This window comes from Triticum urartu, chromosome 3A (genome assembly GCF_056163025.1).
Source record: "Triticum urartu cultivar PI428250 chromosome 3A, HENAU_Tu73, whole genome shotgun sequence".
Classification (NCBI taxonomy): Eukaryota; Viridiplantae; Streptophyta; class Magnoliopsida; order Poales; family Poaceae; genus Triticum; species Triticum urartu.
Window position 1 is genome coordinate 669,924,185 of NC_141875.1, and position 24,816 is coordinate 669,949,000.

The window sequence follows — 24,816 nt, forward strand, 5'->3', positions numbered from 1 at the left end:
GAAATAGAAGCAAGACCAATTATTTCATCCTTACTAGACAAGTATTTCTTATGATGTTTTCTACTAAACTTGGAAAAATTAAACTCATGAGACTCATCACCAAAACTAACACCGACAGTTTGTTTCTCATAATCTATTTTAGCATTAATGGTGTTCAAGAATGGTCTACCAAAGATAATGGGACAAAAGTCATCTTGTGGGGAACCAAGAACAATAAAATCAGTAGGGTATTTTATTTTCCCACATAAGACTTCAACATCTCTAACAATCCCAAGTAGTGTGATGGTGTCCCTATTAGCAAGTTTAATAGTAACATCTATGTCTTCTATTTCAGCGAGTGCTATATCATTCATAATTTCTTGATATAAGGTAAAAGGAATAGCACTCATGCTAGCACCTATGTCACATAAACCATGATAACGGTGATCTCCTATTTTAACTGAGACAACAGGCATGCCAACAACGGGTCTATGTTTATCTTTTTCATCGGGTTTGGCAATTATAGCAGCTTCATCACAGAAGTAAATAACATGCCCATCTATATTTTCAACCAAGAGATCTTTAACCATAGCAACATTAGGTTCTACTTTAATTTGTTCAGCAGGTTTGGAAGTTCTAATATAACTCTTGTTGACCATAGTTCAAACTTTAGCATGTTCATTTATCCTAACAGGGAAAGGTGGTTTTTCAATATAAGCAGTAGGAACAACTGGATCAACATTAAAGATAATAGTTTCATCTGTAGCTATTACCGGTTCTTTAATTTCTTCGTTGGTACGTGGGTGATATTTAAACCACTTCTCCTTAGAGAGGTCAACATGAGTAGCAAATGATTCACAAAAGGAGGCTACTATCTCAGAGTCAAGTCCATATTTATTGCTAAACTTTTGAAAAGCATCAGTTTTCGTAAAAGATTTAACACAATCATACTTAAGCTTAATACTTGACTCTTTACCTTCGTCGAGTTCCCAATCTTCAGAGTTGCGCTTAACTCTTTCTAAAAGATCCCACTGGAAGTCAATAGTCTTCTTCATAAAGGAACCAGTACAGGAAGTATCAAGCATGGATCGATCATCATGAGAAAGCCGAGCATAAAAATTCTGAATAATAATTTCTCTTGAGAGCTCATGATTGGTGCATGAATATAACATTGACTTAAGCCTCCCCCAAGAGACAGTGATTTAAGTGGGATAAGCACCTCCCGGTATGCTCCAACCTTCCCCTTATGGTCCCCAAGAGTCAGTGGTTTATTTTTCCTCCAAGCATCCTTGTTAGTATGCAAGTTTCTTTTGAATGAGCCAATGTTAAAACTCTGCTCCCTCCACTTCTTCCACCCAGAAGCTCATCCCTCACACAAATTTCCTTGGCCCGTGTCACTCTCCCTACGGGGTATAGAAGCTTTCATCCATGCTCTGTATTAGGGTTCCTCCCCTTTTTCTCAACTTGATGTTGCACTAATTATTTACATGGCCGAGCCTCCCACATGTGAAGCAAAGATCAAGCAGGAACTCATACTGAAACCTACACCAGAGGAACACATCAGTTTTATCATCACTCCCCCATTCCCCGTCCTCTTCATCCTCCTCTATCATGAAACCTCGCATAAGGGGCTCCTAGATATCTAGACGAACCTTAACTCTAAGGAATTTGCCAATTGCCACCTCGTTTACACCCACATACACTTCCAGAGTCTCCCCTATGAAACCTCTGACGACTTCGCTTGCATCCCGACACATCTTACCGAGGGTAGGTTGAAGATCCTCACGCACACCACACAGACACCCATTTGCAATTCATATTCAGCAAAGTTTTACTCGGGACAAAATCCTTCACCACTAAGAGTGCCTTACCTGATTTACATGGCCCATCCTCAAGTATTTTTCTCTTCCTTGTCGGCTGGTGAAACGTGAACAAGAAGATGTTCTCTCCCATGTCTTTGCAGTCCAAACCCCTCATAGAGCATCATACTCTAGCTAGAGCATTGGCTAGTGCCTCTGCGTGAGCCAGCTTATCTAACAGGATCTTTGATATGGCTTGTGGCTCCACAACACACACCTTTCCTCCCCCTCCCGGCCCCCTCCTCCTTCTCCTCCTTCCAGATGATCTTCCTCCCCTTGCTCTCCATCTCCAACAATTTTGGACTCTTCATCAATCCTTTTACCGACCCATGGTCCCCGAGCACCCTCCAATGAAACGCCAGACGAAACTAGGTTTGGTGTGGGTGGTGTATGATCGTGCGCCCTAGCACACACGAAATGATTATGGTGGAGGGAGGGATGGGTAACTAGATCTTGGCACAGCCCTTGATAGGATTTGATCTATGCGGCAGAAACCCTAAGACATGACGATCGCCTATCCTATCGCTAGAGTAACCAACCGTCACATGAGATACAGACTTGGGATGGAGCATTAGTTACCTGCTTCTATATTAGCAACACCTTCGCCTTGTACGTTCGTGCAGTACACTTCAACGTATTGGACCATTATAAAAACATTTTTTTTAGACATACCATTAAAAAACCATGCCATAGAAAGAAAAAAACCTCACTCGAGCGCTCTGTTCCGCTCGTGACGAGTCGCCACGCGGCGGCCTGCAGCACCCTCCCAGGAAAAAGGACGAATAAAAAACCGGCTGCCCAAAAACCGGGGATGGGCCTGGCCCATGAGACACGCGCCTAGTTTGTTGACGCTACTGGGAGACAGCGCCTAGCCGACGAGAGACAGCCGACAGTCCCCACTCTCGAATCCCGCCGCCGCCGCCGTCGCCGTCGCCGCCAATGGAAGAGCTGCGCCGGCCGCCCGAGTTCGACCACATGTTCACGGACGAGGCGTGGGCCAACATGACCCAGGACACGCGGCGTCGGATCGTCGACATCTCATGCCGGGTGGAAGAGGAGCCCACCGAAGAGGAGCGCCGCATCCACGATGAGCTCATCGTCGGCGGCGGCAGCATCAGCTACCCCCCCCCCCCCGACCCCTCCCTCCTCCCCGATGGTAGGCGCACACCTCCTCTCTACTCGCTAGGGACCTCCTCCGAGAAACTCAATTCTTTTTTCATATAGTACTCCAGTAGTTACCCTAACCTACACTGAGCCCATGTTCCCAACACGCAACATTAAGCCCAGTGTGTTAATAAGCTGGCCTAGGTCTCGAATCCTTCACGACCACATCACCCCAGGTCCCAAACGATAGGGGGCACTAGAAATTTGACATTTTTTAACATTTACCTACTGTACATGGGTTCATTTTACATGTTTGTGATGTTTGTATCTGATAGTCTGATATGGGTACCAGCAAAGTATCTCATTTTTCATTGTTCACGGACGGACGGATGCAGATTTTGAGGGTCCAATTGAGTCACTTGGCCGTCCGTGGAGGATCTTCGTGGATCCAGATGCTGTTCGTGAGGTCTTGAAATCCGCAGAAGAATATCACTGGCAAATGGAGCGACGTGACAGGGAAGGGGTACTGCAAGGGCTGCATTACGCTGAAAGTGTTGGCTGTAGCACCTCTGGCACTGAGGATGTGCTGCTATTCGACCAGGTATGTGTATGCTGCTCGTTAGTTTAAGCAATGTCACTGTTGCATGCCTTGCACTCTCTCATGGATTGGTAACACTAGTGTCTTTTTGCCTACTGCCTGAAGCTTATTCAAGGCATTCTACTTTGATAGTGCACAGATTGGACTATGAATCCTATTCAGAAGCAAACAATACGAGTTGTAACTGCCCACAGATGCTTGTGTTGCCAACATCCTGCTTTCTTGTTTGTCTAATTCAAATGTCACCGCTGCTAAAATGCTGCTTATTGTCTATCTTCAAATATCTCACATTTATTTTGTCTCTGCAGTTGATGGGTGTGGTTGAAGAGCTCTCTGAGCGTGTAGCGACTATGGAGAAGAAACAGGTCTGTTTTCAAATGATGTACCATGTTCAAATGCCTTATGTATGTTACACTGAACCTTTGGATCTTAAAGATTAGGAAACAATAAGATGTTTGTCATCCTTCTAACTCATGATGAAATGGAATTTGCTCATATATGAAAAAGTTCTTACGTGTAGTTAACTTTTCAGGTAGACTGTAGTTTAAACAAGTTTACTATCTTCTTATGTGGAGGGTCAAACAGTTTTTAAATGTTGGAAACCCTTTACTAATTAGCTTCCTTTGGTGTTATGTTCCTGATATTTTGGCATAATTGAATGCAGGCTTGCTCCATCGACAAAGTCAAATACCTACGTGGAGAAAATGGCAGGTTACTGAAAAAAGTTGTTGAGCTGAATGGCACTGTGAAGAACCTGAATTCTCAAATAGACCCTTTACCTCTAGATGATTCAGTAAACCAGTTGATTAAACAGTGTTTGGGTTCAGACGTCATTTATCTTGTTGGTGGTCTAGATGACATGTTTTGTCCATCGTCACTAGGTTTCTCATGCTTTTCGCCCTCCCTGGACGTACTAATACCTATGAAACCAATGCCGGATGAAAGGCTTTTTAACTCTACTGTTGCCTTAGACAACAGAATATTTGTTCTGGGCGGTGCTGATCATCCGTATGGAAGCAGCATTGATGCAGGTGCTGATCATTTTTATGTTTACCTTCCCAAAATCTTTCTGGTTGCCGTTTCTGCCCTAATATGTGCTTTTAATCTTTATCATGAAGTTTGCTGTTATGACACAACCTCTGATGATTGGACCCTATGCCCACCAATGACCCGTGCAAAGGCAAACCTTGCCGGAGTTAGTTTGTGTGGGAAAATTTATGCATTTGGTGGTGGAGATGGTTCTGAATCTTTTCTTGATGTTGAGGTCTTCGATCCTGCATATGGGAAGTGGATAAAGAATCAGCCTATGCTGAAAAAGGTATAGCTACCTACATTTTTAACATATCATCCTTGATTCAGTTTACCGTTATTAAGTAATGGTTTGATTTGATCTTGGGTTTGCCGTATATGTTGCAGAGCAAGAAAATAAAATTACCAGTGATTTGATAGTACTCTACCCAGAAGAAGGAAATAATGTGGTGTTTTTCTTCAGAAAAAAATGTGGTTACTGATTAACTAGCTTGTTAGTTACTGGGTTTTCATTTGAGATAGTAAAAAATTTAGAATTGCTTCAAACTCTTAGCTATTAGTCTACATCGTTTATTTGCTTTCATTTTGCAAATTTCCTTATCATTGACAACAGTCTTTACCATCTTTTTACTTTTTACAATGTACCTAAACCTCGCCTGAAACAAGGACAAGTCGTGGAGAGATATAATCTGCTCAAGGAAATGCATACTTTTATAGTGCTCTCAAAATGCCATCTTATTTTTCTACTTACTAGTTTGGTTTCTTACTTAGTTCTTTATAATGTTGTTCTGGGATATGATTTTGTACCTATGTAGGATGTGATGATTTCTTTTATCTGAATAACTTATCCCACTTGGTCCTCAGCGCTCTGCTCTAGCTGGTGTGGAAGTCAATGGTGCGATTTATGCGGTTGGTGGATATGCTGGTATTGAAACTTGGAGGTGATGTCCTTTTGCTGCCTGTATGTAGAGCTACTGTTACAAACTCATGTTGATTAATGACTTTGTGAATCCCATGCGAATCCTCTATTTAAAAAAGTGGATAAATAATTGGCTTAAAGTTAAAGTACTGTACACTGAATGACTAGTGTAAATCTGTAATCAACTGAATCGTTTCTTTAGACTTAAGCACTTAATCTACTGATTATCAGGGATACAATCAGACCGTAACCCATGAATCATTTCACAATGCTCATTAGACTATTTCCTATGGCTTTCATGGTGGTGAACTTGTTGTTGAAGTGAGAATAATACATGGACTTTTTTGGCTAACATTATGGTGTTGGTTGCCAGCTGCGCTGAGAGACTTGATCCTAGGGAACCTCACTGGAAAATGCTCCCAACGATGAGTACACAAAAATGCTTCCATACGCTGGCAGTTCTTGATGAGAAGATGTAAGTATGGAGCTAGCTCTTTCTTACAACTTAGGAGGATCCACCAAAACTTGCCTCCAAGCATTGTTGATGGTGTAGTCATGAGTTGCAGATACCTAACTTGTCTTGCCATTTGTTGCTTTCAGATACTCGATTGGTGGTTACAATCCTGAGGCTAGAGCAGGGGTGGCCACTGTTGAGCTGTACGACCCAAGGATGCCATCATGGGTGGCAGTCTAACCAATGAAGTATTCCAAGGCGTGCCATTCTTCAGCCGTGCTTGGTGGCTCGATATTCACATTCGGTGGCCTGGAAGATCCAGAACAGAACATCTTAGACGTGGTAGGTAGCTACACCAAGATCTATGCTTGCATCAGTAAATCTATCAAGCATCAGATTGCTAATGTCCAAATTGTATATAGTTATAGAACATACTACTCCCTCCGTAAAGAAATATAAGAGCATTTAGATCACTAAAGTAGTGATCTAAACACTCTTATATTTCTTTACAGAGGGAGTAGTAAACTTGTGGTTGCATTGCATGTATGTATGTGTGTCAGTGTGGAAACTCCTGATGTATGAACTTGTCTGTTCTTATTCTTATAATTTTGACTAACTAACAGTTGGAACCTTTATGTTGGATAAACTTGTCAGGTAGAGTGCTACAGTGAAGGGCGTGGTTGGGTGAATACAGCGCTCAAATCAATCGGCAGGAGAAGCCATTGTTCTGCCATTGTCTACTGACTTGGTTGCAGATGCTTTACAGTGGCGCAGCAAGTCTACTTGCTAGTAATGCATCAGAAAGTTTCCTATATGTACTGAAAACTGGAGTGAGCTCAATTTGGCAAAAGCCCTCTTTTTCTGTAAGGGAGGAAACTCTAGTCCCCCTAATCCAGTTTCAGATCCCAGTCCGAGCTCTTATCTTATCTGAAACAAAAGCAAGAAGACGGCAGCGCATGGTGAACACCAAAAGTATTTTGCTCTAGAATTTTCCCTAGCTTAGGGTTTTCTACCTAACAGTATCTTCCTATGATTACCTTGGTTATCCGAGAACCTTTTTCTCAAAGTAAAGAGCTAGGACAAGCTTGCAATATGGCTAAGGGAGATATTTGGAACACAGTTTAATTAAGCACTATATGAGGAATAAGTGTAATAGCGTCTCAGTTCTTGTATTTGATTGGCTTCTCTGATTTCATATCATAAGTGTCAAACACAAGTTCTTCTTCCTTCTCTCTCATTTCTACTTACAGAGATAAAACACACGAGTTACATTGAATTTGAATTGCGCCTGGCTTAAAAAAAACTTCTTTGCTGATTTCATAAGAGCGCCAAACATAATTCATTTATGAAAAACATTTCAATTATATGTCAGGTTTAATTTTTTTTATAATTTCAGAAATTCATAGACAGACTATTTTGGGCAAGTTTCACAAAGTTTGCCAGAACTGGCATTAGCACTATATGATCAGCAGACCAGAAATAAGTGCCCCTTCAAATACACGAATAAGTGACATTGACCATTCATATAACTTCTAATGAGCATCTACTAAATGATCAACCATGTAATCGTCAGTGTTACACCATCACCGAAAAAGTCAGGATCAACCGGTTTTAAACATTATTACAGCACTAATCAGCATCTACTTGTGCACACTTACACCAAGGCTAAAATAGCAAATAGGATATCATTCTCTCCGGCCTTCCATCTAAGAAAAAGATAACTCAGGCTACTCCAACACCGACAAAGAAACTGACTTTGAAAACTGGGCGCCACTGATCATTCTTCATAGTCGTCTACACTTAATATAGTTGACCACACAACTCGCACCGAGACCAACGCTCCATTGCTAAACCGATATGTCTGCTCCTCTTCGCCTGTCTTGGACGCCACAAATGAAAGCGCGTCTTGGCCCTCCTCCATGAAGTCTATACGCAGCGTGTCGCCTAGATTCACGGCTGCAACGAACTTTTAAATGTGCTTCCCGCTGGATGGTATAAAACCAACTGTGTCACGGCAGTGCTCATCGATGAAGGAGTAGGAGCCTTGGGAAAGGACAGTGTTGCCACGCATGCGCACAAGAAAGCCATCTGCAGGCACCTCCACAAAATCCAGGTCTATAGTAGCCTCCATGCCTCTAGGAACAACACATGTTTCCAGTGTAATCTTGCCGTTGATATCATCGACATGGTTCAGTCTCCACGGGTCAAACTGTTCAGATGCTTTCAGGCAACCGGAGACAATAGTCAAGTCTTCAGCAGCCACCTTGGCCTTGGCCTTTATATCAATTTCGATCAAGCAGGATGCTGCGAGTATTCCTCTTGCAGGATTCCTCAGGCATAAATAGCCACCTTTCTAAAATGTAGGGAAGAGCAATGATAATCAGACTTAATATTGGATATATTCTCCATAAATAACATCAAGGATGTGTATGAAAGAAGGAAGGATTACATACTGGGTCAACTGCTTGTGCATTCTCTCTAGAGCAATGGAAAATGTAGTTGCGCGAGAAATCCAGGTGATCCCTTACTGCGATCACGCCATAGACGTCGATATTATTCGATTGTACCATATTCTCACGCAAAAACTTGACGAAACAGTAAGATTTCGTATACAGCTCGACCATAACATCGAGGAACTGTAGCATAGGGACAGGATTGTGTAGGCATCTGTCATCACCACCAAATTCACACGAAGCGTATCTCATCGGACCCGGCCGAGCTGAATAAATCAAGTAGTTTGGGTCATACTACCACTTGTATCATCATCATCAGATTGGAAAGGAAAGAAGAACGCTAGTACTGATTGGTAAAAAGATTTGCTTGTGCAACATAAAATTAGCTTACCTGGTGAGGGTCGGTGTAGGAGGTGTAGCTGGTGGTATCTAGTCCAGAGAAAAGCCTTTGATTTCTGTATATCCCTGGACAATGTTTGGTTCGGCGGCCGGGTGTCGACGGTCTGCGCCATCGGCGTCTTCATCATGGTCTTGCCGTCCTCATCGTCATCTGCGCATTCGTCGGTGTAATGCCGCCCTTGCAGCACCGCCTCCCAGTCCTCTCGCTCCGCCTCCCGCTGATGTCTGTCCGCGAAATCCAGTACCTCAGCGACGGCAGCGGCATCGGTGAAGACGCTGCAGGGCCCGGATCATTGCATAGCCTATACCATGCCAATGATTTTCCCTTCAAAGATAAAGAGAAAACTTTCTTCTTAGCTTCATCTCCGGGTAAACGTGCAAGCTTAAATAATCCACAAATTTCATCCACATATATCAAGTGCATATCAGGATGTTCGGTTCCGTCTCCTACATAAGGATTAGCTAGCAGTTGTTCTATCATACCCGAAGGAATTTCATAACCAATACTTTCAGTAGGTGCAGTAGGTTGAGGGGTAACTAATTGTGGTTCCAGTCGAGGTGAAGATAGCCCGAACAAAACATCAAAGGATTGTTCTCCATAGTAACATGTGACAACAAATTTCAGCACATAGTCATAATTTTTCCTTAGTGATTTCAACTTAACAAGAGCGCTTCACTCCCCGGCAATGGTGCCAGAAAAGAGCCTTGATGACCCACAAGTATAGGGGATCAATCGTAGTCCTTCCGATAAGTAAGAGTGTCGAACCAAACAAGGAGCAGAAGGAAATGACAAGTGGTTTTCAGCAAGGTAATGTCTGCAAGCACTGAAATTATAAGTTACGAGTAATTTGATAGCAAGATAATTTGTAATGAGCAAGTAATGGTAATGGTAAAAAGAATGCAGCAAGGTAGCCCAATCATTTTGAGGCAAAGGACAGGCCAAAACGGTCTATTATGATAAGCAAAGTGTTCTTAAGGGTACACGGGAATTTCATCTAGTCACTTTCATCATGTTAGTTTGATTTGTGTTCACTACTTTGATAATTTGATATGTGGGTGGACTAGTGCTTAGGTGTTGTTCTTACTTGAACAAACCTCCTAGTTATGATTAACCCCCTCGCAAGCATGCGAAACTATGAGAAAAGTATTAAGAATAAATCTAACCATAGCATTAAACTTTTGGATCCAAATCAGTCCCTTACAGAATAGCGCGTAAACTAGGGTTTTAGTCTCGCAACCCATCATCTAATAACTACTCCACAATGCATTCCCTTAGGCCCAAGTGTGGTCAAGTGTCATGTAGGCGACGTTCACATGACACCACTAAGGGAATCACAACTACATACCATCAAAATATTGAACACATATCAAGTTCACATGATTACTTGCAACAAGATTTCTCGTATGACCTCAAGAAAAAAAGTAACTACTCACAAATGATAATCATGCTCATGATCAGAGGGGTATTAAATAGCATAATGGATCTAAACATATAATCTTCCACCGAATAAACCATATAGTAGTCAACTACAAGATGTAATCAACACTACTAGTCACCCACAAGTACCAATCTATAGTTCCGGTACAAAGATTGAACACAAGATATGAACTAGGGTTTGAGAGGAGATGGTGTTGTTGACGATGTTGATGGAGATTGCCCTCCCCAAGATGGGAGAGTTGTTGGTGATGATGATGACGATGATTTCCTCCTCCGGGAGGGAAGTTCCCCCAGCGGAATCGCTCTGCCGGAGGGCAAAAGTGCTCCTGCCCAAGTTCCGCCTCGAGACAGTGGTGCTTCGTCCCGAAAGTCCTCCCCTGATTTTTTTTCTAGGTCAAAATGACTTATATACTAGAAGATGGGCACCGAAGGTGGGCCGAGGAGGGCACAACCCACCAGGGCGCGCCTGGGCTCCTTGGCACGCCCAGGTGGGTTGTGCCCACCTGGTGGGCCCCCTCTGATACTTATTTGCTCCAATAATTATTATTTATTCCATAAAAATTCCTCGTGAACTTTCGGCTCATTTGGAGTTGTGTAGAATAGGTAGCCCGACGTAGCCTTTTCAGGTCCAGAATTCCAGCTGTCGGTATTCTCCCTCTTTGTGTGTACCTAGCATATTATGAGAGAAAATGCATTAGAATTACTCGAAAAAGCATTATTATGCATAAAAACATAATAAATAACAATAGGAAAACATGATACAAAATGGACGTATCATCCTCTTCATCGGATTTGTCAACAGGAGGAGGTGCTTCCGCTGGAACATGTTCAGTTGATATATCATTATCTGCACCAACTATTGCGGAAACTTCTTTCTCTGTTTTAGTAGCTCTTACATCAAACTGTCCAACTATTTCAGATCTAGTTGCAACAGATTGTGCTACTGTTTCAGTTCCATTTGCAGCAACCGCCCTTCTTCTGACTTCCATCTTAGGAGGTATAGAAACTTATGTTGCACCAAAGTATGTCTCCAACTTAGTTGGACTTGCAGCAACATATCCCTCTGTTTCATGAGCAGAGGATGCACTAACTTGAGATTTTTCAGCAGCACTTACCATCTCATCAACCACTTTAGTGTCAACAACTTTCACACTAATAAGTGGTAATTTTGTCCCTTTGTGCCTAGAGTAAGTTTCTTTTACATTTACTGACAACAAACCTGCATATATGTCAAACTGCTCATCACCTACACATATGTCAAACTGCTCATCACTAAGAGATAGCATGGTTTGGTCTTGATGCATTTCTGTATTACGAACAAAGTGCTCCTGCTGAATTGGCATGTTCATTTCTTCAACAAAAACATCAGCATAACCACCATCTTTTAATCCAATGTCCATCCTCTTCACCGAATCATCATCAGACAGGAACATAAGATCATCACTGTCTTTTTTTCTGGAAGTAACCAATGTAATTTGTAGCTATAAGAACCTCTGAAGTGACCTCTATCCACTTGATGAATATCTTCTGCATAGTTACATAATTCTCCAAACAACAAATTATCCCTTGGAATGAACATCTCTGCCACCAATTCCCCAATGTAATCCAACTTTCCATCCACTCACTACTAGGGAAAACCTTATACACAGAAGTTTATCAGTAGCGCGGTCTAAAAACGGGCGCTACTGCTAATTAGTAGCAGCGTGGGGTATAAAAACCGCGCTACTAATAAGCTGATAGTAGTAACGAGGGGTATAAACCCGCGCTACTACTAAATGATCTTCATCATACCCCTGAAAGAGGTCATAGTAGTAGCGAGGGGTATAAAACCCGCGCTACTACTAAGTAGGTAGCTATAGCGCAGGTAAGAACCCCACGCTATTACTAACCGTGTCCACTGCTGCACCATCCACCCCGGCCCAATCCACTCCCACCCCACCACTCTCTCTATCTCAGGAACTCCGCACAATCTCCTCGGTCCACCCCACCCCGGCTCCTCTCCCCACGATCTCCTCGCCGCCGCCCCCACCCACGCCGGCCGATTCCGGCGAGCACCGGCCGCGTGCAACACCCCACCTCCTCCTCCCCCCCTCCCTTCCCCTTCCTCCTCTGCCCGCCCCTTCTCTCTCCTTCCTCCCGGCGGCCGGCGATGGGCGCGGACGAGGAGGAGCACCAGTCCCCTGCGTGGAAGCGCGAGCACGAGGAGGGGGAGGAGCCCGCGGCCGCCGACGAGAAGTGCCCGCGCACGGCGGACAAGTCGGAGGGCGTTTACCAGGAGAGGCCGCCCCGAAGCCTCTCTCCTCCGGAGACCCTCGCCGCCCATCTCCACCGGAGCACCGGCGAGAAACCGTCCTCCTCCCGGTAAGGAAGCCCTTATCTTTCCTCGGATTTCCCTTCGTTTCCTCGCTTACATATGACCTCCCGCATGAAGAACCGAGCCGGATCGAGTCCGGTCTGGCTGGCCAGCCCGGATCTCCCCCGTCCGAGGCCGGTCTCGCCCCCCGCCGGTAGCGCGCGTAGGCACTAGGTAGGCAGGGCCGTCACCATGGCGCTCCATCGGGCGCCCATGTATTCCGCCACGGAACTCTAGGGATTTGGGGGTCGATTCAGGGACCAAATCGGGGGATCACTGGAGGCTCAGGGGCGATGCAGATCGATGATGCATTAGTGCCTCAGGTCTAAGCTGCATGATTGGGCTGCAGGTGTTGTTCCTGATCGCTCCATCATGCTACATACATACATTGTGCAATTCGTTGCCGGATCGGTGATACCCAACGGCTTCATTTTTGGCTCTACTCTGGCCAATGTTTCGGTCTCCGTCCGGCTATCTGCCAGCTTGGAGTTGTCATCAGTTTATTTGTGCACTTCATCAATTTATACACAAACATGCTGTACCGAGATAGCTTAAATTTGCTACCTATGTTCAGATGCGTGCTTGCCTGTTTCTGTAGACCTATGTGCTAGACTCTTAACACATGAATGACGAGTATTGAATGCGAAGCTTCATTCAGTCTCACAGTGTCATAGGTTTTCGACAATCCGGCAACTTCTTTGTGCTAGTGCGTCATGCTTACATGACAAAGGAGTTGATGTTTAATTTTTATAGATCTGGCTACTACTATATGCAAATAGGGAAAATGTGAATTAAAGTTTCTTTATTTATCCCAGTATTACTCTACGTAATTAGTTATGCTTATATATTATGGGATTATAAGTCAAGACATCTAAAGAAAATGAATATCATTTTTGCTCCTTAGCTGCAGGGAAAAGAAACATGTGTAGATGTTGAGGTAGTCATATCCAGTGAACCCAGGTAATAAGTGAAGATGAATATTACATGTGTATATTACTTTTTCCTCTGTCGTTAGATTATGTTCAGAATATTTCTGATATTTTTTTGGAATGCTAGGACCATCACATATAAAAAAGAACTTTAAATCACAAAAATGTTGATTTCTTTTATTAAAGATCTCGAGGGTGAGACAGTTTTCAGCAGATTCAGAGGAATAGCTTAAGTACCATACAGAGGATGACACAAATGGTAATGAACACATCATGGATCTTGCATTAATTTTCTTATTCTAGCAGTACAATTTATGCAGGGAAGTCATTCATTTGTGATGCCATGGAAGTATCGTTTGAAGTTTCCTTGATGTTAAGACTTTTTTTTCAACATCTATGAGGTGGCAAGCAAAGTTATGGTAACTGCAGTTCATATCAGGTATAATGTGAAATGTAGGTCCATCATCTCATCATCCTTTATGCCCTTTCTTTCCCTAATATTTTACAGCAAACCAACGGATCAGCTAACCACAAGCTTAGTATGTGGTATACTGCATAAATATCTAGCTTGGTAGAAAGCATGGTCAGTAGAGCGTTTTTTAACCATGCACTAGCAGTGCCCACTCCATGCTACTGTTATGTACACAGATGAGAAGTTTGTTTGAGAAAGAGTATGCTTGTTGCCTTTCATCTAATATCATATGTTTCTGTTTCCTATGTGAAACTGATGGTTCACGTCTCTAACTTCTACTGCTTTATAGTTTTGCACAATAAGTTTTCACTTTCTCGACTGGGTGCAGGGTGACCGACGAGGACTACCGCGGCCCTATGGGAGTCCTGTTCTTCAACTACTCGGGGGCAGACTTCACCGTGAAGCCTCGCGACCGCGTCATACAGATTATCGTCCAGGTGATTGCGACGCAGGAGGTCCCTGGGGTGGAGGACCTCGACGCCACCGTCCGGAGGTCACCGAGGTGGAGGACGACGCCACCGTCTGGAGTTCCTCAAGGTGGAGGACCTCGACTCTTTGTACATACATCTAGAGAAGTGGTCTGGTTAGGTTGGTGGTGAAACACTAGGGAAGGTACCAACCTTTTGATGATGGTTGTGTGCGTCCTCGTGATCTCTTCGTGTTGAGATGTTCAATGTTGCATCCATGAACACTGCAAGTGTTAAGATGGTTCTGTGAAATTTATTTTGCATTGGATGTGTCTCTGATCTCCATTCATGAATACTGCATCTATTTTTATTTTTTTTCAATTCCTATTTTGTTACTAGTAGCGTTGGGAAAAAAGTGCCCTACTAGTATTTAGGATACTAGCAACGCTGGTATTATAGGCATGCTACTACTACTTCATTAGTAGTAGCGCGGGTCTGTAATAGCAGTAGCGTGGGTGGCACACGCTACTACTAACAAAGTTAGTAGTAGCGCGGGTTTCACCCACGCTACTACTAACTATTAGCTGTAGCGCCTTATTAGTAGCATGGGTACCCGCGCTACTGATACACCTAAAACCCGCGCTGCTGCTAGCCTTTTCCCTAGTAGTGACTTGCTGAAATGATCCATAGTAATGAAACCTGACAAAGAAGTTGTCCAATGGATCGGGACCAGGAGAACCTACAAATTCAGAAAGGAAGAACTGACGTTCAGAAAACAAATAAAGTTGAATCTTTAGCTCTGACCATACAAAATTCAGACAGGAAGAACTAACATTCAGTTAAGCATGGCAGATCATTTACTCTGAACTGAAAGTATGTACAGTGCAACTTCAGTTCTTTCAGGAAAAATATGTCCACTTTTCACCTAAACCAAACAGGAAAATCCTCTACAATAAATTCAGACAAATATGTGCACTGAAAGTCCATTCAGCCTCATTTACTCTGTAGGAGAAAGTGCAATTTTTCCTACACCAAATTATCTTGAAAGGTTGCTCCTTTTCCTACCAGTTCTCCTTGCATTCAAAGTTCAGTCAGCCCCACTTTTTTTCTAAACTATCATTAGAACAGGACAACTAACATAGAACGCAGTTGACATAACAGGGCATCATCCAAAAAGCTACATCTACCCTATAATCGTAGCACTAAAACATCCAATTCCCCTCATATGAACCCATGCCTCTACAGCACACGCGATTCCGCCGGCGCTCACGATTCTGTCGGCGAACGACACCTGAACCCAAACAGAGGAGCAGTAGAGATGGAGTGAGATGCACATGGACACATGGTTTGGTTCTGCCCGCTACAGATGAGCGACAGGCGATGGAGGCGATAGCAGACGGCGCCTGCGATTGCCAAGCCCTAGCGAACGAAAGAGGGGAGGCGATTCTTCTGGAGGCGGAGCTCTGACGAAGAAAAACGGAAGGTGATGATAGAAAAAGGAAGAAAGAAGGAAGCCATCTGACTAATGGGACCCACACTATCCTACTTAGCTTTCTCTGCCCAGTCAGCGCCTGATCAGAATCATGGGGGGGGGGCAAAAACCGCTCCAGATTACAAAGAAACAACTCAAGGGGGTTATTAACCTGGTTTGAGTAATTTTAGGGTGTTATTTGTCCCGGTTTTGAGTTCAGGGGGTATTTATCCCAAAGAGTGGATTTGAGGGTGATTTGTATAGTTGTTTCAAGTATAAATACCTGCAGAGGCTATGGGCCTCTGCTTGGGCTGGGCCCAAGGCCGTCACACTCGCCGCCATGGCCCAGAGCTGGCCCTATATGTAGTTTGCACAAGGGCCTCTAGAAGGCAAGGGTCTGCCCTAATGGACAGATTCTTCTCTTGCACACTACATCACTTTTTGCGGTTCCGACACTTTTGTAGCTCTTTTCTTGGATACTTTCGGTTTGTGAGCTAGAACTGCTCTCATTGAAGCTTTTCCTGTATTTCTTGCACCCCATGTCCTCACTGTCTGAGCTTTGGTCGGATGATTTGTAACACAATTTAATCTTCTTGTTCTTCTTAGCATATTTTTTATCATTTTTCGAGCTATCACCAATCGTCGTTTTCTTAATCTTCTTTGTTCTGCGTTCAGGCTCACATTCATAGCTTGATCTGGCTTTCTAATTTTCCGCTTCCTTTTTGCGAGTGCTTGTTCACTTTCAGAACTTGGCTCCACTATGCTGTTTTTCTTTCTAATCTTTGGATTCAAATCTTTAGTCTCGGATAAACACTTTGCTTTCCTTCGATGCGTCCTCATTCTAGCTCTTTGCTCCACTAGTTTGCTTCCTGTCGGGGATATACCCCGCGGTATGACCTGACTGGAGATATGACCTGGCTGGGACTTTGTTTCATTGGTGACCCGGCAGACTATAAGCCGGTGGGAACAGTTAAGCATTGTAAGCCGGCAGACATAGTCATGTAACCCGGTAGACACAGTCATGTAACCCGGCAGACACAGTCATATAACCTGACAGATACAGTCATATAAGCCGGACAGTTAAGCCGGCAGATGTTAAGCCAGATGATAAGTCAGATCGTAAGCCAGACCGTACGTTAGATTGTAAGCCAGACTGTAAGAAGCCCAAGACGTTAAGAAGCCCATGGTGAGAAGCCCATGGTAAGACGTCAAAATAAGGTGAAGTCTTAAGTCCGAGTTGGACTCTACATGTAACCCGCCCCTTCAGCTTATATAAGGAGGGGCGGGGCACCCCAAGAAGAGGAGGAAACAATCTCTAGGGTTAGACATAACACGGAGAGCTGGCTTACGGCAACTCCTCTCATGAGCATAATGAGACCTATCCACAAACAGCATGTAGCGTTGTTACCGGATGATGTTTCCCGGGGCCCGAAGCTGTCTAAATCTTTGTCTTGCATGTTGTGTCTCTCGATTCCGATCAACCCCTTCAAGCTACCGCATAGATGCATTGGCCTCACGACTAAGTCCTCACACTAGGACATCTGCCGTGACAATTCCACGACAGTTGGTGCCCACCGTGGGGCTCGCGCACGGTCGTGTTGAGTTCTTGGAGGGATCTCTCCGAGGGATCGAGAAGCTTGCAATTTTCTGGAGGAAGAATATCCGGATCGAACGGATCTACATCAGCTTGAAGATCGTCAATCCAAGTTTATAATCTGTGATTTCTAAAAGTTTAAGAGGTTTTAGGGTTACACAGCGGATTACAAATCGAGCCGCCGCCATCGCCGAGAGCGACTTAAAATTCTTCTTTACAAAACTACCATGGCAAGGAAAATAGATGAGATTCCAAATTGAGCCGGACTCGGACTCGCTGGTCGCGCCTCTGCCATCGAGCCGCCAAGGATACTGCCGGCCTTCGACCCAGAAGCAGATTCTCCCGGGCTCAGACTCCTCTGTTGACCGCTCTATTGACCTGAACAACAGCGATAGGGACTCCCCTGCCGCGCGGACCTGAACAGCAGCGATGGGTTATCCACTACCACCACGGCTGGGTCAAACCTGTCTAGGTCGACCTACCAATCCTCCACCGCTACGGCTCTGCCACGGCCGATGCGCCGTTCCGTCGCCGCGGTCTCAAACCTCCACCTCGGCCGCGACCGCGCTAAGGCGCCTTGGCCTCCGCCACCGAGCTGGTCCGTTTCGAGCTGCCGCCTACCTCTTTCGCCATGGATCGCCGCCGCTGCTAAGACTCTGCCACGTCAGCCTCACATCACTGGCTCACCTCGCGCTGGCCTGCTTGCCTTCAAGACCGCGCCCCCAACACTGAGCCTGCCTACCTCTGCTTGCTCTGAACCGTCCCCGCGCTTGACCTCCCGTGCCCTGAGCCGCCCGTTTGCTGCTGCCGCGAGATGCCCCGGTTTCCGCCTCGTGCTGTTGTTGAAACACCGGTGCGCCCTCGCGTTTTCTTAAACCGCCCCTGCTGGTCTCTGCTCTTCCGAACAGCCGGCCGTCGAGCCGTTTCCACCGTCGCTGAGACCTGCCTCGCCAACAAGAAGTCACAACGGCCGCCTACCGTCATCGAGGCCTCAAAACGACTCCGTTGGTCTCCGTTTTCAGCCACGGTTTCAACCCGCCTTGCTCCACACGAGCCGCCATGGCCTCGAAGCTGGCCACTGCAGTCAACGGCCGGATCTCGCATATTAATCCTTGCAGTGAGCCGCCGTTGGCCGGTCTGCCGCCTCTGCTGCTAGCCTTCTGCCGCTGTGTTTTTGCCTCGACGCGGCTATTTACTGTCGCTGCTCCAAGCCGTACTTGTTGAATCGCCTGGGTCCTCCGCCTCTGGGCGCCTCCTCCGGCGCGCCTCGCTGGAGAGCCTCGACAGCGATCTCTCGGCCGGCCTCGATCCGCCCAGCAGATTCGTTTCAATTTTTGAGGAGTTTGGTGGTTCAAATGTTATATCAGCCGCCCGTTGACTTACCATGATCCGCCGCCTGTGGCCTCGATCGAATCGCCAGCAAGCTGCTGCTCTGGCACCACCGTAAATCGCCGCCCCCGAGGCCGTTTCCATTGAGCTGCGCTGCTGCCCCGATGTATTGCACCCGCCGGCTCCGCCGTGAACCGCCCACGCCGGCCGCCCGCAGATTTCTCGCGCCGCGGCAACTTTGCCCCCGCGAGCCCTCATTGGCTTGAGCCGCCGTCGCCTCCATGGTTTGCCTTGCCTCGCCCTGCATGGATTCGTTCCGACTTGTGATCTGCCTGCGTCAAGACGCCGCTCACATCTGCCCGCGCGTGGCCTCTAGGCCATCGGCCGCTACGGCCGTCATTGCAAGCCGGTGTCACTTCGGCGCTGCTTCCAAGTTGTCGCTCCAAGGACCGTTTCTACCGCTCCGTCCCAACCCGTCGATTTCGTCGTTGCCGGTTCGCGCCCATCTCCGCACCGGGTCTCTGGGCGCTGGGTTTCATCATCCGCCCAGCTTGCCTGCGCTGTCGCCGTCCCTCGAGCCGGCCACTACCGGTTTACCTCGCTGCCGCATCACATCTCTACCGAGTCACCTTACTGCCCCCGCGGCCTGCTGAGTCACCGGCCCTATTTTCGCCGTGGCCACTCTGAGCCGCCGGCCCAGCTGAGTCGCCGCTCCTGAGCCGGCCTACCGCTCCTCCTTTGCTGCGCCATAGCTCGTCTTCGCTCCATCTCCGCCTCCCACGGTTTCTGAGCGCTCCACAGCTCCGCAGGCCTCGGCCTCGAGCCACCGTCACAGGGTCGTCCTGGTTTCCGGGTCGCCACTCTGCTGGAGGATATCCAAATCGACGCTGCCGCCTTGCTCCGTCTCCGCAGAGCCGCCGGTCGTTGTCATCACTTCTGTGGCCAGTTCTGCCCTTCGCCTCTGTCGCGCGTGGCCGTAGCCTTGTGCTGAGCCGCCTTCGAGGTCCAGCTGCTCTGTTCCTCCACACCAAGGCCGCTGCTGGCTTGCCTCACGCCGGAGATGCCGGAGAGACGGCCTGATGCCATCTCCGTGTGACTCGCCACTGCGAGCCGCCGCTGGAGAGCCGCCTCGCGCCTCCGCCAATTGCCATCCCCATGGCCGAATGCCAAGTCATGGTCGAGCCACCCCATGTGTCCAGCACCTCACCGGTGGTCTCATCTCGCCTTGTCGAGTCGCCACGGTTCTTCCTCTTTGCCTGGCCATCTTGAAAATGGACTTGACCAGCGCCTTTAAGCCACCGCCGCCTTGGGCTGACTCTCCCGCCTTGGAGCTGCTTCGCCTCCCAAGACGCCAGTCTGCACCACCAACGAGCCGTACTGAGCCGCCTCCGAGGAATGCTGCTAGCGTCTGAGTCGTTGCTTCCATCTCGCCAAGACGTCGGGATTCGGTTGAGAGTAGTAGCAAACCAGGAAGTTTACTGTGTCGTGGAACCAGCACAGTAATATATTGAGGACCACAACAAGGTCAAAGCAATGGAGGGAGAGTGCCAACGTGATTTCTATTACATCTCCTGGGGTTAATGCTACAGTTTTCTGAACCCAAAAAATGCAACGAGTGTGATCAGCAGTATGATTCCTATCTATACTATCCAAGTTGCCAATTTACACAAAATGTGACCGATCCATACCAGTACTATCGACAATGGAGCAGATGATAGCCATCCGGTTACAATATATATTGATGGAAAATCATATGAAGATCCAGACCTCAATGGTATGTCTTTTTAGATAAAAGGCCGTGGCCCAACTTTATAAATAAAGCCACCAGGCAGAGTTAACACATACCCATAAGACTAGCACGAGAACATGCAGAGTATCAACCCAGACAACACGAGAGAATAGTCTAAGTACATGGCTCCCAGGCCAGTACACGACTCGCAGGCCGGAGGTAGAAAGATAACGAAAGCAAGCCACCAGCGCCTAAGTGCCTGCTTGTACTTGGGAAATGGAGATAGCAGAATTTCGGATCTTGGCCAACATGGCGTCGAGGGCGTCCCTGTCTTCCTCCTTAGTCAATAATCTCCACTGCTGTAGGAATATACAAGTCTTAAATAAGCAATCAGCGGGCTTAGCAGGGAAAACATGCTTGATAGTAAATTTATTCCTTGTCGTCCAAAGGGACCAGCACATGGCTGCGAAGCCCACCCAAAACAATCTCCTCTGGGCCCCAACCAAAGAATTGACCAAGATGCGCAGGTTAGAAAAGGAAGTCGGAGCCCAGGAGACATGCATCCAGGATCTAATACAACACTAGAACAGATTAGCCAACACACAGTTGAAGAAAATATGTGACATGTCTTCTCTCATCCCATACAAAGCACACCTATCAGATCTCGGACCATTTCGCTTGCGAATTTGGTCACCCGTCGGCAGACGCCCATGAGAGGCTTGCCAGAGGAAAACCTTGACCTTAGGAGGAATACGAGCCCTCCAGATCCATTTGAATTTGGAGGTGATGGACACGGCAATGAGCTTACCATATAGAGATTTAACCGAGAACCGAACAGAAGGGGAATGGGGCCAAACAACCGTGTCTTCCTCCTCCGAGAGCGAAGGGAAGAGAGCAACAAGATGCTGCCAGTCTTCCAACTCTACGGGAGAGAGAGAGAGAGAGAGCGAACGACGCAGACGCAGGTCCCAATTATGCGACGCGAGCTCGAAGATTGAGATCTCAGGGTCCGGGCAGTAAGAAAAAAGAACAGGAAAAGCAGTAGCCAACGAAGAAGAACCACACCACCAATCTAGCCAGAACCTGGTGGACCTACCATTGTGAACAACGAATTTGATGAGGCCTTGAAAAATAGGCCTGAGTTTAACAAGGTTTTTCCAGAATTGAGATGCCCCCGAGGCACGAGCAAACATAGGACTAGAAGAGGGAATGTACTTTGCTTTGAGGATGTTGAACCAGAGGGGCTTGTCCTGGTGTATGGTCATGATCTTCCACCACCATTTGATGATCAGAACTTTGTTCATGACAAGAGTGTTGATAATGCCCAGCCCCCCAAGGCTTTTTGGCTTACAAATAAGGTCCCATTTGACCAAGCAATATTTGCGCTTGTTATCAACCGCGTTCCAATAAAAGGCACCTCTATGCTTATCAAAACCAGCATGGGTTCCCATTGAAAGAAGGTAAAAGACCATCAAGAACATCGGGAGAGATGAGAGGCAAGCGTTAATCAAGGTCACTTTACCCGCCTGAGTGTTGTACCTGCCCCTCCAGGGCATTACACGATTACCAACCTTGGCCACCGTAGGAGCAAAATCTTTAGCAAGGAGTTTGTCAGAGGTGATAGGTAAACCCAAATACTTAATAGGAAACGATCCAAGAGAACAATTCAAGAGACGGGCCACCCATAAGGCCTCGGTACCCGGCACACCAGTAACAATAACTTCACTTTTGGAGAAGTTGATCTTAAGACCCGAGAGAGCTTCGAAGCAGAGGAGCAGAAATTTGAGATGGGCAATGCAGTGATCATTCAATTCCACCAAAATAATAGTGTCGTCCGCGTACTGAAGGTGAGTAATACCCTCCGGGATGAGGTGTGAGCTAACAGGAAAAATATGGCCGGCCTTCGCGCCTCTAGAAAGGATATTAGAAAGAGCGTCCGCCACAAAGTTAAAGAGGATGGGCGAGGCTGGGTCACCTTGCCGGAGACCTCTAGAGTTCTTAAAGAAATTGCTAACTTCCCCATTGACATTAATGGCAGCGCGGCCCCCCATGACCAACTGCAGAAAACGGTGAACCATCCCACTGTCAAAACCTTTAGCCAGTAGGACTTGTTTAAGGATGCCCCAACTCACCGAATCGTAGGCCTTTTCGAAATCCAATTTAAGAATGACAACCTTGCCACCTGATTTATGGATATCATGGATAATCTCATGAAGGCAGAGGACCCCATCCAGGATGAAGCGACCCTTGACAAAGGCCTACTGAGTAGGGGAAAGGGTCCGATGAGCCACCGGGGTGAGGCAAGTGGCCAGACACTTGGCAGGGAATTTGGCGAAGTTATTAATAAGAGTAATAGGTCTAAACTGAGAAATAAGTTCGGCACCCTTAATTTTAGGGATAAGGGAAATAACCGCATAGTTGAGCCTGGATATATCTACTGTCCCCAGACAATAGCCTTGAATGACTTCACAAATAAGCTCTTTAAGTAATGGCCAGAACTTTTTAAAGAAAGGGATGGAATAGCCGTCCGGGCCCGAGGCAGAGTTAGGGTTCGCTTTATTAATCGCAGAGAAGATCTCCTCTTCAGAGTAAGGAATCATCAGGGCAGTATTTTCTTCCGGGGAGACCATGACCCCCTGGTCCCAAAAGTTAGAAGACAACCTGAACCCCTGGTCAGGTTTGGCAGAGAGGAGAGAGGAGAAGAATGCCACAATATGGTTTAAGATGGTGCCTTGGTCAGAAGACCTAACCCCATCAATGATCAGGCTATCAATAAGGCATCTGCGCCGCCTCCCATTAGCAATAGCAAAAAAATAAGCAGTGGGGGAATCAACTTTAAGCATCCAATTAATCGAGCCCCTCTGGCGCCAATATATCTCATTAAGGCGGTGAATCTGCACTAGAGAGCGTTCAAGGGAGAAGCGAAGGGTCCAATCAAAATCGGAAAGACTAGAGGAGTCAGCCCGAGAATCAAGGGCCTCGATCTGGGCCAAGAGAAGGGCCTTCTCTCTGTGTTCCTGGGCCGAGTGATTACGGGACCAACCACGGAGAAATTTGCACAGCAGGCCCGAGCATTTATGCCATTCGTCCAAGGGCCCAAAGGAACGATGAGGTGCCGAAAGGAAGCCACTAATTTTAGAGCCAAGGAGGTCACTAAAGCCATCAACAAGAAGCCAACACGCATTGAACTGAAACCTAGGGGGGAGGAAACCGGTCAAATCCTAGCATCAAGGATTAGAGGGGCATTCTCCGAGCCCACAATCGCCTTAGATTTAAGCGTAGCTAGCGGGAAGAGCGAGTCCCAATTCGAACAGACAAGGACTCGATCCAGAACGGAGCGAATAGGGGAAATTTGATGGTTAGTCCAAGTAAATCTAGAGCCCACCCTAGGGATCTCACGAAGGGCGCATGAGCTAATGCACTCGCTAAAGGCGTTAGCCAGCGCCTAAGAGAAGTTATTAGTGTTCTTATCCGCAGGAGAGCGAAGCAGATTAAAGTCACCTCCGATCACAAGTGGGAGGGTGCAAGCTTTTCGACTTTGTTCGAGATTTCGTCCAGGAAGATGGGGGAGAGGGAGTGATCCGCCGGTCCATAAACAACCATAAATTCCCAAAGCGAATTGAGCTGATGGTGAAAAAGCACGGAGTAGGCCCAGAAGATACCATGATCAAAGCTAACAAAGTCGAAAACATCACGTTTTGACCCTAACAAAATGCCACCCGAGTGGCCAGAAGAGGGAAGGAAATTCCAATCAAAGCGATCAGCCCCCACAATAGAAGAAAGATCATGGGGAGAGAAGGAGGGTTTGAAAGTTTCAACCAAGGCAATCAAGTCTATATTATCTCCCCTGACAATATCTTTAATTTGGTCCCGGCGCCCCCGAGCGCCGAAACCTCTGATATTCCAGAAAAGAGCTCTCATTTGTAGGATAGATTTTTAATGCGTAGACTCAACCTGCAGGGTGCCAAGCAAGTTTTAGCACATTTAGAGACACCCTTCTTCACAGAAATCTGAGGGACAACACCACTAGCAGAGACCCCCTCCTCCGGAACCCCAGCAGCCACAACTGAGGGGGCAGGAGGAGCCGCGGCGGCCTCTTTAGCCTTGGCCAAAGCCGCCTGGGCCACCTCATTGGCCCTAATAAGAGCAATAAGAGAAGAGGGAGATCCAAAATTATGATCAAGAGAGATGCCAGAATCCGCGAGAACCTTAGTCAAGTGCTCATCCGAGTAAGGTGGGAGGGACATCATCCACAAGGACCCAAATCTCCGAGAGGGGTGATATAGGTTTAGCCCCATTG

The 24,816-nt window shown here is 46.6% G+C and overlaps 2 protein-coding genes across 2 annotated transcripts; one reads left to right on the forward strand and one right to left on the reverse strand.

Moving 5' to 3' along the window:
• Positions 1–2,688: 2,688 nt before the first annotated feature.
• On the forward strand, positions 2,689–6,712 carry LOC147981332 (uncharacterized). Its single transcript, XM_087517085.1, has 9 exons — positions 2,689–2,994; positions 3,338–3,543; positions 3,849–3,905; positions 4,205–4,571; positions 4,659–4,858; positions 5,434–5,510; positions 5,862–5,963; positions 6,089–6,284; positions 6,597–6,712. Exons 1-8 carry the CDS (start codon positions 2,778–2,780, stop codon positions 6,180–6,182), a joined length of 1,320 nt encoding a protein of 439 aa, XP_087373211.1. The 5' UTR covers positions 2,689–2,777; the 3' UTR covers positions 6,183–6,284; positions 6,597–6,712.
• Positions 6,713–7,412: 700 nt separating this feature from the next.
• On the reverse strand, positions 7,413–8,911 carry LOC147981333 (uncharacterized). The gene is made up of 3 exons (XM_087517086.1): positions 8,787–8,911; positions 8,396–8,661; positions 7,413–8,295 (listed from the first exon to the last, which is right to left on the reverse strand). Exons 1-3 carry the CDS (start codon positions 8,905–8,907, stop codon positions 7,912–7,914), a joined length of 771 nt encoding a protein of 256 aa, XP_087373212.1. The 5' UTR covers positions 8,908–8,911; the 3' UTR covers positions 7,413–7,911.
• Positions 8,912–24,816: the final 15,905 nt, after the last annotated feature.